The sequence below is a fragment of the Ranitomeya variabilis genome, chromosome 1 (genome assembly GCF_051348905.1).
Source record: "Ranitomeya variabilis isolate aRanVar5 chromosome 1, aRanVar5.hap1, whole genome shotgun sequence".
NCBI lineage: Eukaryota > Metazoa > Chordata > Amphibia > Anura > Dendrobatidae > Ranitomeya > Ranitomeya variabilis.
In genome coordinates, this window is record NC_135232.1 from 563289305 (window position 1) to 563308964 (window position 19660).

A 19660-nucleotide genomic window follows, 5' to 3' on the forward strand; every position below is an offset into this window, starting at 1 on the left:
TCCCATACTTTTTGCCTTTGCAATGAGTGCATACACTTGTAATGCCCATGCACTAAGTGTATGGGCTGACAATTTACCCCTGGGGGGTATATATGAACATACTGTATAAAAGTTTTTGTTACAGGCATCATAAACACCTTTTAAAAAAATTATGCGGGTGTTACATCATGGACCACGTTCACCCTGGTGATATAGTAGTGGTGGATGATGAGGGATGAGGATAACAGCAAATAGCTAAAATCAGGAAGCGTATACCCATGTGTGGGTGTGAAGAGGTGCATGAGAATAGACCTCCCAAAAAAAACCACTGGATTTGAGTTTAGGTTACACTGCTATCATTCGTTGGTGTTGAGAAGTCTTGCCCAATCCAGCCCTTGTTCATTTTTATAAGAGTCAGCCTGTCAGCATTTTCAGTTGACAGGTGGATGCGCTTATCTGTTATAATTCCACCAGCGGCACTAAAAACCCGCACTGATAGAACACTAGCAGCAGGGAAGGCCAGGACATCCAAGGCGTACAGAGCCAGTTCATGCCACGTGTCCAGCTTGGATACCCAATTATTAAAAGGCACAGAGGAATCATGGAAGACGTTGGTACGGTCAGCAAGGTACTCCCTCAGCATCTTCCCAAACATTGCACTCCTTGTGAGAGTACCCCGCGTCTCAGGACCTGTGCGATGGGAGGGTCTGAGAAAACTGTCCTAGAATTTTGCCAGTGTTCCCCTGCGTCTCCTGGATTGGAGTTGTGTCCAATAGATGGAGCCTGTAGTGAGACATGTAGGTTTTCAGACTTCCCTCATCACTGGCGGGCACTAACAGAAAAGAGCACCAGTGCAAGAACAAGATCTGGGCCCCCTTACCTCTTGGGCCCCAATGTGGCCGTTCAGGTTGCAGGAATAGTATGTCCCCCCTTGGCCCTCATACTCTCACAGGTAGTGCAGTCCTATGGTGAATCCGTGCTGTTATTGATTAGTGGGCTCAGAAGAATGATTGAGCAGCAGTACACATGCTGGACCGTTGGGCCCTTCCTTCCCTATGGGGCCGCCGAGAGCTGCGTTTGGCCCCATAGAGAACGATTAGAGGCGTTCAGGCATCCGACCTGCTGGTAATAAGAGCCTAAGGCTGCTGTCACACACCAATTTTTTGCCATCAGTCACAATTTGTCGAATGTTTAAAAAAACGGAACCGTCGCAGATTGTGAAAACCTGATGCGATGGATCAAAAAAAATCGGAGCATGCTCAGTTAAAAAAAACCAGAATCCATCGCCGGATTCCGTCATTTGACGGATCCGGCACCATAGGCTTCCATTCTAGCAAACGACAGACAGCAACGGATCCGTCGCTGTCCGTTTTTTCAACGGACACAAAAAACGTTACTTCGTCCGTTGTCTCCGGCTGCCGGTAAAAATTTTCAGCGGATCTGGCGAAAAACAGATGAAACGTGAGGCCATCCGTCCTTAATACAAGTCTATGAGAAAAAAACGGATCTGGAAGCAACTTTTGCCGGATCAGTTTTTTCAAAATTCGCCAGATTGTGACAGATGGCGAAAAACTGATGTGTGAAAGTGGCCTTATTCTGATCAGTGACGATCCCAGTGGTCACCAACCAATCACTAGCCTGCGGATAACTTGTGCTGATCAGCCACCCCGTTACCACTAACGATCGCAGACCATGCCGGTAATCTGGCAGCAGAGCAGCGCTTACACACTCCATGGCAAACAGCTTGTAAGCCCTGCACTGCAGAAGGCCACTGCTGATAGGCGCCTGAGGAGCTGCTCTCACTCTTTTCATGGCATTTCTCCTCTGGGGCAGACTGCACAGGAAGCTGTCGCCATAAAACCACTTTAGGAAGTTGTTATGTAAGTGATTTCCTAATAAGAGTCATGTTGGCTAAGGAGAGGACACGAAGTGTTGGCGCATGCGTCACTTCTAGACTGAGCAGAGCACAGGAAGGCGGCAGCCCTTTATTGCAAGCAACCACCTCACGGGCCTGAGCACTGCCCAAAAACACTGCACCCAGCAGCCTCCACGTGTCTCCAGCTGTCTTCCGGGAAATCTTAGCAGTATCGACTACAACTCCCGGCGGCCAGTGCGGCGCATGCGTCATCACCTCTTTCCAATCCCCTGCGCGCTGTGGGATTTATAGTTGTGAGCTGCCACCTTCTGCATAGTACAGGGTGCTGACTGGACTACATTTCCCGTCATGCCCTGCGGGCGCCGTGTCGGAGGCGACAGTTCTGGCTAATGATCCCTAGCAGTGTCTGAGTCACGTGTGGCTTCCGCTGATCTGTTTTCCTGGGCACAGTGAGGGGCTCCCTCTGCCTCCGGTTTCCCTGTTTTGTGCCCCGGTCTTGTTTTTTTTTTTTTTTTTAGTTTTTTTCCTTTGCTTTTTCACCACGGATTTACCCTTTTACCACATCTGATCTCTCCGGGTCAAAGCTTCCTATGAAAGCATGAGCGATAACGATGACATCGAGGTGGAAAGCGACGTGAGTGCACATCCTACTTCCCGTCCATAGATGGTTCTCTGCTGGGGGCTGTGCTCTGCTCCTCACCGCCGCAGTTTAGTGTGTGTTCCCCTTTAAGGCCACAATCGTGGACGGATTGGGCCCCCGCGTTATATATAGGGCACCTTTACATCCTGATATTACAACCCGACACCCCAGGGGTCCTGGTGGAAAGCTGTCCTATCCCTTATTTATAAAAGGTTTTCTGTATAAGACCATCCTATGAGAAAATCCTCGAAATATCTGGTCGGACCAGTTGGGTCTTTTGGTATAATGAGGTCACGGCGGAGAGGTGAGCGGTGAGGTCACGGCGGAGAGGAGAGCGGTGAGGTCACGGCGGAGAGGTGAGCGGTGAGGTCACGGCGGAGAGGTGAGCGGTGAGGTCACGGCGGAGAGGTGAGCGGTGAGGTCACGGCGGAGAGGTGAGCGGTGAGGTCACTGCAGAGTGGAGAGCGGTGAGGTCACTGCGGAGAGGTGGGAGCGATGAGGTCACGGCGGAGAGGTGAGCGGTGAGGTCACGGCGGAGAGGTGAGCGGTGAGGTCACGGCGGAGAGGAGAGCGGTGAGGTCACTGCGGAGAGGTGGGAGCGATGAGGTCACTGCAGAGAGGAGAGCGGTGAGGTCACTGCGGAGAGGTGGGAGCGATGAGGTCACTGCGGAGAGGTGGGAGCGATGAGGTCACTGCAGAGAGGAGAGCGGTGAGGTCACTGCGGAGAGGTGAGCGGTGAGGTCACTGCGGAGTGGAGAGCGGTGAGGTCACTGCGGAGAGGTGGGAGCGATGAGGTCACTGCAGAGAGGAGAGCGGTGAGGTCACTGCGGAGAGGTGGGAGCGATGAGGTCACTGCAGAGAGGAGAGCGGTGAGGTCACGGCGGAGAGGAGAGGGACATGGCACCCGCTAATTATTCCAGCACATTTTACGTTCAAAAAGTCAAATGACGCTCCTTCCCTTTCAAGCCCTGCCATTCGTCCAAACAATAGTATTCCTCCACATATAGGGTATGGTCCTACTCAGGAGAAATTGCACAACAAATTGTATGGAGCAATTTCTCCTGTTACCCTTATGAAAATGCAAAATATGGAGCTAAAAAACATTCATCTGGGGAAAAATTAGATTTTTATTTTTATTTTCAAGGCTTAACGTTATAAACTTATGTAAAGCACCTGGGGATTCAAGGTGCTCAATACACGTCTAGATACATTCCGTGAAGGTTCTAGTTTCCAAAATGGGGTCACTTGTGGGCAGTTTTTACTGCTCAGGCACATCAGGAGCTCTCCAAACACGACATGGCATCCGCTAATTATTCCAGCAAATTTTACATTCAAAAAGTGAAATGGCGCTCCTTCCCTTCCGAGCCCTGCCATGTGCCCAAACTGTGGCTTTCCCCACTTGTGGGGTATCGGCATGCTCAGGAGACATTGCAGAACAAATTTTATGGTCCATTTTCTCCTGTTAACCTTGCGAAAGTAAAAAAAAAAGATCTAAAGGAAAATGTTTGTGAAACAAATGTATGTATGTTTTTTCCTTCCACATTCCAAAAATTCCTGTGAAGCACCTGAAGGGTTAATAATCTTCTTGAATGTGGTTTTGAGCACCCTGAGGGGTGAAGTTTTTAGAAAATACCCAAAAGTGACACCATTCTATCATATAGAAGTGACTTCAAGTGTGATGTGGTCCCTAAAAAAAAAAGGTGTTGTAAAAAAAAGAAATTGCTGGTCAACTTTTAACCCTTATAACTTCCTATCAAAAAAATTGATTCAAAAATTGTGCTGATGTAAAGTAGACATGTGGGAAATGTTGTTTATTAACTATTTTGTGCGATATGACTGTTTGATGTAAGGGCATAAAAAAATAAAAGTTAGAAAATTGTGAAATTTTCAAAATTTTTGCCAAATATCCGTTATTTTTACAAATAAACACAAGTCATATCAAATAAATGTTACCACTATCATGAAGTACAATATGTCACGAGAAAATAATGTCAGAATCACCAAGATCCGTTGAAGCGTTCCAGAGTTATAACCTCATAAAGGGACAGTGGTCAGAATTGTAAAATTTGGCCTGGTCAGGAAGGTGAAAACAGGCTCCGGGGCAAAAGGGGTTAATTTTTTCCTTCCACATTGCTTCAGTTCCTATGAAGCACCTGAAGGGTTAATAAACTTCTTGAATGTGGTTTTGAGCACCTTGAGGGGTGCAGTTTTTAGAATGGTGTCACTTTGGGCATTTTCGGTCATATAGACCCCTCAAATGTGATATGGTCCCTAAAAAATGGTTTTGTAAATTTTGATAGAAAAATTAGAAATCGTCAACTTTAATCTTTCTAACTACTTAACAAAAAAAAAAGCGTTTGAAAAATTGTGCTGATCTGAAATTGTTATTTATTAACTATTTTGTGTAACCTAACTCTGGTTTAAGGGCATAAAAATGAAAAGTTTGAAAATTGTCAAATTTTTGCCAAATTTTCAATATTTTCACAAATAAACGCAAGTCATTTTGAACAAATTTTGCCACTGTAATGAAGTACAATGCCATGAAAAAACAGTCTTAGAATTGAAAAAAATAGCCTGGCCAGGAGGGTAAAAATAGGTTGCACCCCTCAAACTGCTGAAAACCACATCCAAGAAGTTTATTCACCCTTCAGGTTCTTCACGGGAATTAAGGGAATGTGGAACATTTTTACTTTTTGAAACAAATGTTACTTTAGCCCCAAATATTTCATTTTCACAAGGGTAACAGGTGAACATGTTTGATACAATTAGTTGTGCAATTTCTCCTGAGCACGCAGATACCCAATATGTGGGGAAAACTACTGATGGGGTGCACGGCAGGGCTTGGAAAGGAATGAGCACCTTTTGAAATGCAGTGGTATCTGGAATCAATAGTGGATGCCATGTTGCATTTGGAGAGCCCCTGATGTGCCTAAACAGTGGAAACCCCCCACAAGTGACCCCATTTTGGAAACTAGACCCCACAAGGAACTTATCTAGATGTGTGGTGAGCACCTTGAAGCCCCAGGGGTTTCACAGAATTTTGAGCAGTAAAAATAAAAAAAATCACATTTTTTTTTCCAACAAAAATTCTGTTTTAGCCCCAATTTTTTTACTGTCACAAGGGTAACAGGAGAAAATGGATTATACAATTTGTTGTGCAATTTCTCCTGAGTACGCCGATATCCCGTATGTGGTGGAAAACTACTGTTTGGACGCACAGCAGAGCTCAGAAGGGAAGGAGCAGCAATTTGACTTTAGAAATGCAGAACTGGCTGGAATAGAGATCGGACACCATGTCGTGTTTGCAGAGCCCCTAATTTGCCTAAACAGTGGAAACCCCCCACATGTGACCCCATTATGTAAACTAAACCCCTTGAAGAATCCATCTGCTGGTGTGATGACCATCTTAGTACCGCAAATGCCTCGCTAAATTTTAAAGTATTGGGACGTGAGAATGCAGTTTTCCATTGTTTTCATGAAAGTTAATTATCCTCAAATTTTTCATTTTCACGAGGGTAAAAGGAGAATGCCGCAGTGGCAGAGCCCCTGATGTGCAAGAACAGCAGAACCCCCTATAAGAGACCCTATTTTACAACCTATTTCCGTGAATGAATTCATCCAGGGTTGTAGTGAACATTTTGACACCAAAGAGGTCATTGAATTTTATATTGTAGAGTGGTGATGACAAAATAATTACATTTTTCCCACTAAGGCTAAGTTCACACGTTGCAGAATTGCCGCGGAAATTTCCGCGGCAATTCTGCGCCTCCTGCCGTGGGTATATCGCATGCAGAATTAGCATGCATATACCCGCAGAAAACTAGCGTTTTGCAAGCATAATTAGCTTGCAGAATGCTAGAGTTTTCCAAGCGATCTGTAGCATCGCTTGGAAAACTGACTGACAGGTTGGTCACACTTGTCAAACATACTGTTTGACAAGTGTGACCAACTTTTTACTATAGATGCAGCTTATGCCACATCTATAGTAAAAGATAGAATGTTTAAAAATAATAAAAAAAATAAAAAACATGGTTATACTCACCTGCAGACCTCAGCGGCGTCCGTTCCTATAGCTGGAGTGCAGTGAAGGGCCTGCGATGACGTCACTGTCTTGTGATTGGTCGCGTGAGTCACATGAGCGGTCACGCGACCAATCACAAGACAGTGACGTCATCACAGGTCCTGAACCACATCATCTATAGGAACGGAAGAAAGATCATGCACCGGAGAGGCTGGAACACTTCGGGGGCCATCAGAGGGTGAGTATATCGCTATTTTTTATTTTAATTCTTTTTTTTTTTTTACCAAATACATGGTGCCCAGTCCGTGGAGGAGAGTCTCCTCTCCTCCACCCTGGGTACCAACCGCACATGATCTGCTTACTTCCCGCATGGTGTGCACAGCCCCGTGCGGGACGTAAGCAGATCAATGCACTCCTATAAGTGCAGAATCGCCGCAATTCCGCAATTTTAATGAACCATGCTGCGTTTTTTTCTGGAATGCGATTCCGCTCAGGAAAAAGATGCAGCATGTGCACAAAAAATGCGGAATGCATTCTATTACATAGGATGCTTAATGTAAGCGTTTTTTTCGCGGTTTTATAGCGTTTTTATAGCGAAAAAGCGCGAAAAAAACGCAAAAAATATGCTACGTGTGCACACAGCCTAAAACTTTGTTTTAACCCCATATTTTCCATTTTCTCTTGGGCAAATAGATAAAAGTGGCCTCTTAGTTTGGCTCGCAATTTTTGTAATATCCCATAGGTGGCTGTGCAGTACTGTTTGGCAACACAGCAGGGAAGGAGCGCTGTTTGACTATTCAACCACAGATTAGTTTGCTGATACCATTTGAAGAGTCTCTAAGGGTACCGTTACACAAAACGATTTACCAACGATCACGACCAGCGATACGACCTGGCCGTGATCGTTGGTAAGTCGTTGTGTGGTTGCTGGGGAGCTGTCACACAGACCGTTCTCCAGCGACCAACGATGCCAAAGTCCCCGGGTAACCAGGGCAAACATCGGGTTACTAAGCGCAGGGCCGCGCTTAGTAACCCGATGTTTACCCTGGTTACCATCGTAAATGTAAAAAAAAACAAACCGTAAAATTTCTTTGATATGACTTGTGTTTATTTGTGAAAAAAAAATGGAAATTTGAGGAAAACTTTGAAATATTCAAACTTTGAATTTTTATGCCCTTAAATTAGAGAGTCATATTGCACAAAATAGTTAATAAATAACATTTCCCACATGTCTACTTTCCAGCATCACAATTTTTGTAACATAATTTTTTTGTTAGGGCATTAAAGTTGGCCAGCAATTTCTAATTTTTACAACAACATTTACAAAACCATTTTTTTAGGGACCAAATCACCTTTGAAGTGAGTTTGAGGGGTGTATGTGACAGAAAATACCCAAAAGTGACACCATTCTAAAAACTGCATCAGTGGAGGTTCTCAAAACCACATTCAAGAACTTTATTCTTGCTTCACGTGGATAAATAATGTTGAAGGATAAAGTGAACATTTTCCTTTTTTGCACAAACATTTTCCTTTAAACCCAACTTTTTTTTTTACTTTCACAAGAGTAACAGAGAAAAATGTACCATATAATTAGTTGTGCACTTTCTCCTGAACATGAAGACACCCTATATGTGGTGGGAAAACCACTGTTTTGGAGCACGGCAGGGCTCGGAAGTGAAGGAACATCATTTGACTTTATTAATGCAAAGCTTGCTAGAATAATTAATGGACACCATGAGGTGCCTAAACGGTGGAAACCCCCCACAAGTGACAACATTTTGAAAACTAGACCCCTCAGGGAACATATCTAGATGTGTGGTGGGCACCTTGATCCCACAGGTGCTTCACGGAATTTTAGAATGTTGAGCCGTGAAAATAAAAAAATAAAGTTTTCCCTACAAAAATATTTCTTAGCCCCACATTTTGTGTTTTCCTAAGGATAACAGGATAAATTACACCATACAATTTATTGTGCAATTTCTCATGAGTACGCCAATACCGAATATGTGTAGGAAAACTGCTGTTTGGGTACAGGGCTCGGAAGGTAATGAACACCATTTCACTTAATGCAAAGTTTGCTGGAAAAATTAAACAGATGCCATGTCGCGTTTGGAGAGCCCCTGATGTGCCTTAACAGGGGAAACCGTCCACAAGTGACACCATTTTGAAAACTAGACCCTTCAGGGGACATACAAGTGCTTCTCACAAAATTAGAATATCATCAGTTAATTTATTTCAGTTCTTCAATACAAAAAGTGAAACTCATATATTGTATAGAGTCATTACAAACCGAGTGATCTATTTCACGTGTTTATTTCTGTTAATGTTGATGATTATGGCTTACAGCCAATGAAAACCCAAAAGTCATTATCTCAGTAAATTAGCACACTTTAGAACATCAGCTTGAAAAATTATTTTAAAATCCGAAATGTTGGCCTACTGAAATCTATGTTCAGTAAATGCACTCAATACTTGGTCGGGGCTCCTTGTCCATCAATTACTGCATCAATCCATAGTGGCATGGAGGCGATCAGTCTGTGGCACTACTGAGGCGTTATGGAAGCCCAGGTTGCTTTGATAGCGGCCTTCAGCTTGTTTGCATTGTTGGGTCTGGTGTTGTGAATTCTGCTTTTGGGCTCCCTCCGGTGGTTGTAGGTGGTAATGCAGTTGCCCCTGAGTTGCAGCCCTGGTCAGGTGTATCTGCTGATTGCAGATCTGACTGGGGTATTTAGGCGTGCAGGATTCATTAGTCCTTGCCAGTTGTCAATTGTTGTTGGGAGGTGTAGGACCTCTGCCTGGTTCCTCCTGCCTTTCTGCCAAATCAGCAAAGATAAGTGTCTGGTTCTTTTTCCCTGTGGCACACATGTTGTGTGCTTCACAATTCAGTGCTATTCTTTGTGTTTTCTTGTCCAGCTTAGATTGTGTCAGTATTTTCTCAGTCTTGCTGGATTCTCTGGAGTGGCAGATATACATTCCATGTCTTTAGTTAGATTGTGGAACTTTTTGTATTATCTGCTGTGGATATTTTTGGAAGGGTTTTAATACTGACCGCCTAGTTATGTCCTATCCTTTCCTATTTAGCTAGAGTGGCCTCTTCTGCTAAATCCTGTTTTCTACCTGCGTGTGTCTATTCTTCTCCTACTCACAGTCATTATTTGTGGGGGGCTGCCTATCCTTTGGGGGTCTGCTCTGAGGCAAGATAGCATTCCCATTTCCATCTATAGGGGTATTTAGTCCTCCGGCTGTGTCGAGGTGTCTAGGGAGTGTTAGGCACACCCCACGGCTACTTCTAGTTGCGGTGTTAGTTCAGGATTGCGGTCAATACAGGTTCCACCGTCTCCAGGGAAAGTTTCATGCGACTCCAAGGTCACCAGATCATAACAGTACAACTGGCCCATAATGAGTTAAATGCATCTCAGAAGAAGGGAAGAAAGGTGTTGAGCCATTTTTTTTTCTGCAGTCTGTTTTGTCTTTTTTTCCCTCTTTATTTATGGGTGGCTGAGGAGTCTTGTGCCAGCATGGATGTTCAGGAATTAGCTTCTCGTGTAGACCAGCTTGCTGCTAGGGTACAGGGTATTTCTGATTATATTGTTCAGACTCAAGCTTTAGAACCGAAGATTCCTACTCCTGATTTGTTTTTTGGTGATAGGTCCAAATTTTGGGGGTTTAAAAATAATTGTAAACTGTTTTTTGCTCTGAGACAGCGATCCTCCTGTGATTCCATTCAGCAGGTTAAAATTGTCATCTCCCTGCTGCGTGGTGATCCACAGGATTGGGCATTTTCCCTGGAATCTGGGAATCCGGCCTTGCTTAATGTAGATTCCTTTTTTCAGGCTTTAGGTTTATTATATGATGAACCTAATTCTGTGGATCAAGCGGAGAAAACCTTGTTGGCACTGTTTCAGGGTCAAGAGGCGGCAGAATTGTTTTGTCAGAAATTTAGAAAATGGTCTGTGTTGACTAAATGGAATGATGATGCTTTGGCGGCAATTTTCAGAAAGGATCTTTCTGAATCCGTTAAAGATGTTATGGTGGGGTTTCCCACGCCTTCCGGTCTGAGTGATTCTATGTCTCTGGCCATTTAGATTGATCGGCGCTTGCGGGAGCGTAGAACTGTGCGCGCTGTGGCGTCTTCCTCAGAGCCAATTCCTGAGCCAATGCAGTGTGATAGGATTTTGTCTAAAACGGAACGACAAGGATTCAGACGTCAGAATGGGTTGTGTTATTATTGTGGCGATGCTTCTCATGTCATTTCAGTCTGCCCTAAGCGGACAAAGAGGATCGCTACCATCAGTACTGTACAACCTAAATTTCTGTTATCGGTGTCCTTGATTTGCTCATTGTCATCATTCTCTGTCATGGCGTTTGTGGATTCAGGCGCCGCCTTGAACTTAATGGATTTTGAGTTTGCCAGGCGTAGTGGTTTTCCCTTGCAGCCTTTGCAGAACCCTATTCCTTTAAGGGGGATTGATGCTACACCTTTGGCTAAAAATAAGCCTCAGTTTTGGACACAGGTGACCATGCACATGACGCCAGCCCATCAGGAAGATTGTCGATTTCTGGTGTTGCATAATTTGCATGATGTTATCGTGCTGGGTTTCTCGTGGTTGCAGGTACATAATCCTGTATTGGATTGGAAATCTATGTCTGTGACTAGTTGGGGTTGTCAGGGGGTTCATAATGATGTTCCTTTGATGTCAATCTCCTCTCCTTCCTCTTCTGAAATTCCAGAGTTTTTGTCTGATTTTCAGGATGCATTCGATGAGCCCAAGTCCAGTTCCCTTCCACCGCACAGGGACTGTGATTGTGCTATTGACTTGATTCCAGGCAGTAAGTTTCCTAAGGGTCGACTTTTCAACCTGTCTGTGCCTGAACATACCGCCATGCGGAGTTATGTTAAGGAGTCTTTGGAGAAAGGGCATATTCGGCCATCTTCTTCACCGTTAGGAGCAGGTTTTTTTATTGTTGCTAAGGATGGCTCCTTGAGACCTTGTATTGATTATCGCCTCTTGAATAAGATCACGGTCAAGTTTCAATACCCTTTACCTTTGTTTTCTGATTTGTTTGCTAGGATTAAGGGGGCTAGTTGGTTTACGAAGATTGGCCTTCGGGGGGCATATAATCTTGTTCGTATTAAGCAGGGTGATGAATGGAAAACTGCGTTTAATACGCCCGAAGGCCATTTTGAATACCTTGTGATGCCATTCGGGCTCACTAACGCTCCATCTGTTTTTCAATCCTTCATGCATGATATCTTCCGGACTTATATTGATAAATTCTTGATTGTATATTTGGACGATATTTTTATTTTTTCCGATGATTGGAAGACTCATGTGGAACAGGTCAGGATGGTATTTCAGATCCTTCGTGACAATGCTTTGTTTGTGAAGGGGTCTAAGTGTCTCTTTGGGGTGCAGAAGGTTTCTTTTTTGGGCTTTATTTTTTCTCCTTCATCTATGGAGATGGATCCGGTTAAGGTTCAGGCCATTCATGATTGGATTCAACCCACATCTGTGAAGAGCCTTCAGAAATTTTTGGGTTTTGCAAATTTTTATCGCCGTTTCATTGCTAACTTCTCCAGCGTGGTTAAACCCTTGACTGATTTGACGAAAAAAGGCGCTGATGTGGCGAATTGGTCCTCTGCGGCTTTCTGCCTTTCAGGAGCTTAAACGCCGATTTACTTCTGCTCCGGTGTTGCACCAACCAGATGTTTCTCTTCCGTTTCAGGTTGAGATTGATGCTTCTGAGATTGGGGCAGGGGCCTTTTTGTCTCAGAGGGATTCTGTTGGTTCTTTGATGAAACCGTGTGCCTTCTTCTCCCGCAAGTTTTCGCCTGCTGAACGCAATTATGATGTCGGCAATCGGGAGTTGTTGGCTATGAAGTGGGCGTTTGAGGAGTGGCGACATTGGCTTGAGGGAGCTAAGCACCATATTGTGGTCCTGACCGATCATAAGAATTTGATTTACCTCGAGTCTGCCACACGGCTGAGTCCTAGACAGGCTCGATGGTCCTTGTTTTTTTCCCGTTTTGATTTCGTGGTTTCGTATCTTCCGGGTTCTAAGAATATTAAGGCTGATGCCCTTTCTAGGAGTTTTTTGCCTGATTCTCCTGAGGCCCTTGAACCGGTCGGCATTCTGAAAGAAGGAGTGGTCCTTTCTGCCATTTCCCCTGATTTACGGTGGGTTCTTCAGGAATTTCAGGCTGATAGACCTGACCGCTGTCCTGTGGGGAAATTGTTTGTTCCTGACAGATGGACTAGTAGAGTGATTTCTGAGGTTCACTGTTCTGAGGTGGCTGGTCATCCTGGTATTTTTGGTACCAGAGATTTGGTTGGTAGGTCCTTTTGGTGGCCTTCGTTGTCTCGTGATGTGCGTTCTTTTGTGCAGTCCTGTGGGACTTGTGCGCGGGCCAAGCCTTGTTGTTCCCGTGCTAGTGGGTTACTTTTGCCATTGCCGGTCCCTGAGAGGCCCTGGACGCATATTTCTATGGATTTTATTTCTGATCTTCCGGTTTCCCAGAGGATGTCGGTTATCTGGGTTGTTTGTGACCGGTTTTCTAAGATGGTTCATTTGGTGCCTTTGCCTAAATTGCCTTCCTCTTCAGAGTTGGTTCCGTTGTTTTTTCAGCATGTGGTTCGTTTGCATTGTATTCCTGAGAATATTATGTCCGACAGAGGTTGCCAGTTTGTTTCTAGGTTTTGGCGGGCCTTTTGTGCTAGGCTGGGCATTGATTTGTCTTTTTCTTCTGCATTCCATCCTCAGACAAATGGCCAGACCGAGCGAACTAATCAGACTTTGGAGACTTATTTGAGATTCTTTGTGTCTGCCGATCAGGATGATTGGGTGGCCTTTTTGCCATTGTCCGAGTTTGCCCTTAATAATCGGGCTAGTTCGGCTACTTTGGTTTCGCCTTTTTTTTTATGTCATTTTGGTTTTCATCCTCGTTTTTCTTCTGGGCAGGTTGAGCCTTCTGACTGTCCTGGTGTGGATTCTGTGGTTGACAGGTTGCAGCAGATTTAGGCTCATGTGGTGGACAATTTGGTGTTGTCTCAGGAGGAGGCTCAACGTTTTGCTAACCGTCGTCGGTGTGTTGGTTCCCGGCTTCGGGTTGGGGATTTGGTTTGGTTGTCTTCCCGTCATGTTCCTATGAAGGTCTCTTTCCCTAAGTTTAAGCCTCGGTTTATTGGTCCTTATAGGATTTCTGAGATTATTAATCCGGTGTCTTTTCGATTGGCGCTTCCGGCCTCTTTTGCTATCCATAATGTCTTCCATAGATCTTTATTGCGGAAATATGTGGTGCCCGTTGTTCCCTCTGTTGATCCTCCAGCCCCCATGTTGGTTGATGGGGAGTTGGAGTATGTGGTTGAGAAGATTTTGGATTCTCGTTTTTCGAGGCGGAGGCTTCAGTACCTTGTCAAATGGAAGGGTTTTGGCCAGGAGGATAATTCTTGGGTTTTTGCTTCTGATGTCCATGCTGCAAATTTGGTTCATGCTTTTCATCTGGCTGGTCCTGATCGGCCTGGGGGCTCTGGTGAGGGTTCGGTGACCCCTCCTCAGGGGGGGGGGGGGGGGTACTGTTGTGAATTCTGCTTTTGGGCTCCCTCCGGTGGTTGTAGGTGGTAATGCAGTTGCCCCTGAGTTGCAGTCCTGGTCAGGTGTATCTGCTGATTGCAGATCTGACTGGGGTATTTAGGCATGCAGGATTCATTAGTTCTTGCCAGTTGTCAATTGTTGTTGGGAGGTGTAGGACCTCTGCCTGGTTCCTCCTGCCTTTCTGCCAAATCAGCAAAGATAAGTGTCTGGTTATTTTTCCCTGTGGCACACATGTTGTGTGCTTCACAATTCAGTGCTATTCTTTGTGTTTTCTTGTCCAGCTTAGATTGTGTCAGTATTTTCTCAGTCTTGTTGGATTCTCTGGAGTGGCAGATATACATTCCATGTCTTTAGTTAGATTGTGGAACTTTTTGTATTATCTGTTGTGGATATTTTTGCAAGGGTTTTAATACTGACCGCCTAGTAATCTGTCCTATCCTTTTCCCTTCCCCATGACAGCACCGGTACATGAGAGATGGTCCCGCCCCCAAGAACAGGAAACCTGCATAGGAGATAAAAGATGGGGGCGGCACCTCTCTCCTCAGTTTGGTTTCCTGTTCTTGCGGGGAACCTGCGGTGCTGCATGGGGAGAGGTCTCCCTTGCTTTGCCGGTCTCTGACCGAGGTCCACGGTGGGAGCAGCGGTGGCGGCGTGTGCGCGTCGCCTCCATACCTGGAAAAAGCTGCAGATGCGTCTTTCCCACTGGGGACTCCCCGGCGTCCGCTCCTGGCCGGAGGCTGGGCCGAGGGAGAAAAAGTGAGCGTACCCATCACGACGCTGGCGCCGACTGAATGGGGGAACTTCCGGGATTGAACCGGAAGTGACGCTACACGCTGAGGAAGCGGTGTGCTGACACTCCCCGGGGGGGAGAAAGTTCAGAGACGCACACACTGCTTCCGGGCCGCCATATTTAAAACGGCAAGGCGGCAAGCTGGCGCTGGGAACAGTCTCCTGCAGGATGGCAGATCTGAAGGAATCGACGATCCCAGCTGAAATCCCACAGCCTGTCGTGGTACTAAGGGTCCGGTGGGTGAGTGCCTTTGTAAGGCAAAAAACATATCAGTGACACTGTGTTTTTGTGTATATGCAGGGAAGAAAAGTCACCTCTAAACAAAAGCATAAAGTATGTGCACTCTGTGATAGAAGCCTCCCCAAAACGTATGAAAAGCGTATGTGCCGCTCATGCATAGAAAAAACTGTGTCTGAAGAGTCATCATCTTTGCTTCAGAATATAAAAGATATTGTTAGAAGCGAAGTACAAAGCACTGTAAAGGAGCAGTTAAAACAACATGGGTTGCAGAGCTCCGTAAACCCGCCCTCTATGTCTGCCCAGGCATCTGATGTAGAATCCGAGGGTGAACTGGGTGAGCTTCCGCCCGACGAGGGTTCGGACCTGGACTCTTCAGATGAAGAGTGTGGCCGGCCTTATGTGTTATCAGAAGATGTGGGGAAGTTGCTAAAACTGGTCAGGTCCACCCTGGGGGTTGAGACGCCAAAAGAGAAGCAAACGGTTCAGGACTCTATGTTCAGTAATTTGGAGGATAAGAAACGAAAAGTTTTCCCGTTTCATGATAACATTCTAAATCTCATCAAAAAAGAATGGAAAAAACCGAATAAAAAGATTTCAGTTCCCCAGGCCTTAAAACGTAAATATCCCTTTAGTGAGGAAGTTTGCGAGAAATGGGAAAAGGCGCCTAGGTTGGACGCGGCGATCGCAAGTACCTCCAGGGGCATAGCACTTCCCTTCGAGGACATGGGGGCCCTAAAAGACCCCCTAGATAAAAAGGCAGATGCCTTTCTAAAATCAACCTGGGAGGCCTCAACTTGGGCGTTTAAACCTGGAGTAGCGGCTACTTGTACTGCCCGTGCCATGGTTAAATGGCTGGAGGAACTTAGCGACCAAATAAAAAACAAATGTCCAAGAGACAGACTTCTAGAAGTCATCCCTCCACTTCAAAATGCAGCGGGATTCCTGGCGGACGCGGCCATTGATTCTGTGCGGTTTGCTGCCCGGGCTAGTGCCCTTTCAAATTCAGGAAGAAGGGCGCTATGGTTAAAGAACTGGAATGCTGATTTCCAATCCAAAGTAAAGCTCTGTGCAGTCCCCTGTGAGGGCCAATATTTATTCGGCAGCGCTTTAGATGAGATTTTAGAAAAAGCGGCGGACAAGAAAAAACACTTCCCTCCACCTCCCTTCTTTAGACGACGTTGGTACGACAATCGTCGGTCCTTTCGAGGATCAGGTAGGGGCCGAGGCCGCCCAACGGATAAAACCACACGGGGGAAACCCTGGGGTGAGAAAAGAGAAAGAGGGTTTCTTTTCAATAAACCCCCAAAACCAGATCCTAAACAATGACGCCATATTCCAGGTGGGAGGAAGGTTACGGTTTTTTGTCCATCAGTGGGTAACCTTACAGCCGTCCCAATGGATAATCAACTTGTTATCAGACGGTCTGCGGTTAAATTTCATCTCCCTTCCTCCCCACCGAATAAAAGTTACTCGTGTGGCCAAAAAGAACCAGTTGGTTCTCGAAAAAGAAGTTCGTCTTCTTTTAGACAAAAAAGTCCTGGTAAGAGTACCTTCACAGGAAATTGGAAGGGGATTTTACAGCACCCTTTTCCTCACTCCAAAACCGGATGGATCTTTAAGAACTATTTTCAATCTAAAAGAATTAAACAAATTCATCCGAGTAGAAAAATTCAAAATGGAAACTCTGAGAACGGCGGTAAAACTGCTGTATCCAGGATGTTATATGGCAGTGATAGACCTTACCGATGCCTATTATCATGTGCCAATCAGCAGAGAGCATCAACAATTCCTGAGGTTGGTTGTGCAGCTGGGACAGGTCTACACCCATCTACAATACCAATGTCTCCCCTTTGGGGTATCGGTAGCTCCTCGTATTTTTACAAAAATAATTTCGGAAGTAGCATCCTTCGTAAGGAGAGAAAACATTCTGCTAGTGCCCTATTTAGACGATTTCCTCCTGATAGCAGACAATCAAGAAGATTGCATAAAAGCAGTTATAACAGTACGAGAGCTACTAACCAAACTAGGGTGGATAATAAACTTAAAAAAATCAAGATTGATTCCGGCCCAGATACAGGAGTTCCTGGGGATCCAATTAAATTCAATCAAACAGATCTGTATCCTTCCAGACAGGAAAATCGAGGTCATAAAACAAAGAATAACACAAATACAGGTAGCCCAATACGTCTCGGTGAGGGAAGCCATGTCCCTCCTAGGCATGCTTACTGCAACAATTCCGGCGGTCCAATGGGCACAACTTCATTCAAGGGACCTACAGTGGGAGATCCTGTCAGAACAAACAAGAATACCCTACAATCTAAACCGAAAAATCGTATTGTCACAACATGTCCGGGACTCTCTAAGCTGGTGGCTAGATTCCGGGAATCTAAAAAAAGGGGTCCCATGGTCAATCCAGAATCCGGTGATACTGACCACAGATGCGAGCCCATTAGGTTGGGGAGCACACCTGTCAGATCGGATCCTACAGGGTCTATGGAATCCACAGATGCAATCAGCCTCCTCAAACCTGAGGGAATTGACAGCAGTAAGGCAAGCAATTCTTCAATCAGAAGAAGATCTCAAAGGAAAACATTTAGTAGTATTGTCCGACAACAGCACAACGGTGTCGTATATAAATCGACAGGGAGGAACCAGATCAAGTTCCCTAATGGAAGAAGCAGGAAGACTATTTCTTTGGGCCGAAAACCACCTTTTATCCCTCACAAGTACACACTTAAAGGGGTCGGAAAACTTTGTCGCAGATTTTCTGAGTCGTCACGTCCTGCACCAGGGCGAGTGGTCGCTAAATCAAAGAATATTTGGAGAAATCTGTGCAGTCTGGGGGCTTCCTCAAGTGGATCTTTTTTCCACAAGGCAAAATCGGAAAGTAAAAAGGTTCTACTCTCTAAACCCCAAAGAGAACCCGGAAGGTGTAGATGCGTTACTACACCAATGGAAATTCCAACTAGCCTATGCGTTTCCCCCGATCCCATTGATCCCTACAGTCCTGAAGAAGATCCGAGAAGAGAAATCACGCATAATCTTAATCGCACCCTTCTGGCCAAAGAGAGCTTGGTTCACTTGGCTCAGACGTATGTCCATCTCGGACCCGTGGATACTTCCAGAGGTCCCAGACCTTCTGCACCAGGGTCCGGTGACACATCCTCAGGTTCACAGCCTACACCTCACTGCTTGGAACTTGAGAGGGGACTTCTGCTAGCAAAGGGATTCTCGGATCCGTTAATTACTACTCTACTGTCCAGTAGAAAAAAAGTCACAACTGATAAATACCAAAAGGTATGGGGAAAATTTTTAGAATTCTCAGGCCGAGGGATAACTGATACCGTTCAGAAGGTCCCTATATCTGAAATCCTAGAGTTTCTCCAAAAGGGTCTGGAGAGGGGATTATCTACCAGCACTCTAAAAGTGCAAGTCTCGGCGCTTGGCGCCTTGTTTGACCAAAAATTGGCTGATCACCCCTGGGTGTGTAGGTTCATTCGGGCCTCCTTTACAGCCAGGCCATTCAAACCTCGTCCAAAGGTCGCTCCCTGGGATTTAAATTTAGTTTTAAACGCCTTGACCTCCTCTCCCTTTGAGCCTCTTTCCTCCATATCGGAAAAAGCGCTAACTCTAAAAACAGTTCTCCTGATTGCCCTTACCTCAGCCAGACGCATTAGTGAGCTTCAGGCTATATCTATTGACCCTCCGTATACGGAAATTCTGGAGGATAGGGTAATTATAAAATCTGATCCGGCCTTCTTACCTAAGGTCAACTCGAAATTTCACAGGGACCAGGAGATAATCTTGCCTTCATTCTGTGCCAATCCAAAATCCCAGGGAGAAGAAACCTTCCATTGCTTGGACGTCAGACGTTGCCTTCTTCAATATATAGAAGTGACAAAACCATGGCGACAGTCTTCAGCCCTTTTTGTCTCCTTTCAGGGGGCAAACAGGGGAAAAAAGGCCACAAAATCGACTATTGCACGTTGGCTCCGTATGGCTATATCACTTTCCTATTCCTCTTCGGGACAGGTCCCTCCACCTGGTGTTACGGCCCACTCTACCAGGGCTATTTCCACATCTTGGGCAGAGAGGGCAAATGCATCGATAGAGCAAATCTGTAATGCAGCAGTATGGTCTTCACCCTCTACTTTCTTCCGCCATTATAGGTTGAATCTGGGGCTATCAGATCTTGCCTTTGGTAGGAAAGTACTATCTGCTGTTGTCCCACCCTAGAGGTTCCTTCTATTTCTTCCTCTCATGTACCGGTGCTGTCATGGGGAAGGGAAAAAATGATAATTACTTACGGGTAATTTGATTTTCCAGATCCATGACAGCACCGCTCTAGTTCCCGCCCTATCTTGGTGATGGTGTGTGATTCACAAAAAAAAAAAAAATTTTCATAAAAAAAAAAAAAAATCTCAAAAAAAAAAAAAAAAAAGACACAAATGAAAGATGGGGTAATAACCACTTAACATAACAATAGATAAATAGTCTTAGAGTTAAATATAAATTTTTATA

General features: G+C 45.2%; 1 protein-coding gene across 1 annotated transcript in view; it reads left to right on the forward strand.

Moving 5' to 3' along the window:
- Positions 1-1903: 1903 nt before the first annotated feature.
- Positions 1904-19660, forward strand: part of MAX (MYC associated factor X) — a 74788-nt gene continuing 57031 nt past the window's right edge. Inside the window, exon 1 of the mRNA XM_077256980.1 lies at positions 1904-2489. Coding sequence (XP_077113095.1) covers positions 2454-2489 — 36 coding nt within the window. The 5' untranslated portion in view covers positions 1904-2453. The remainder of the gene's footprint in view (positions 2490-19660) is intronic.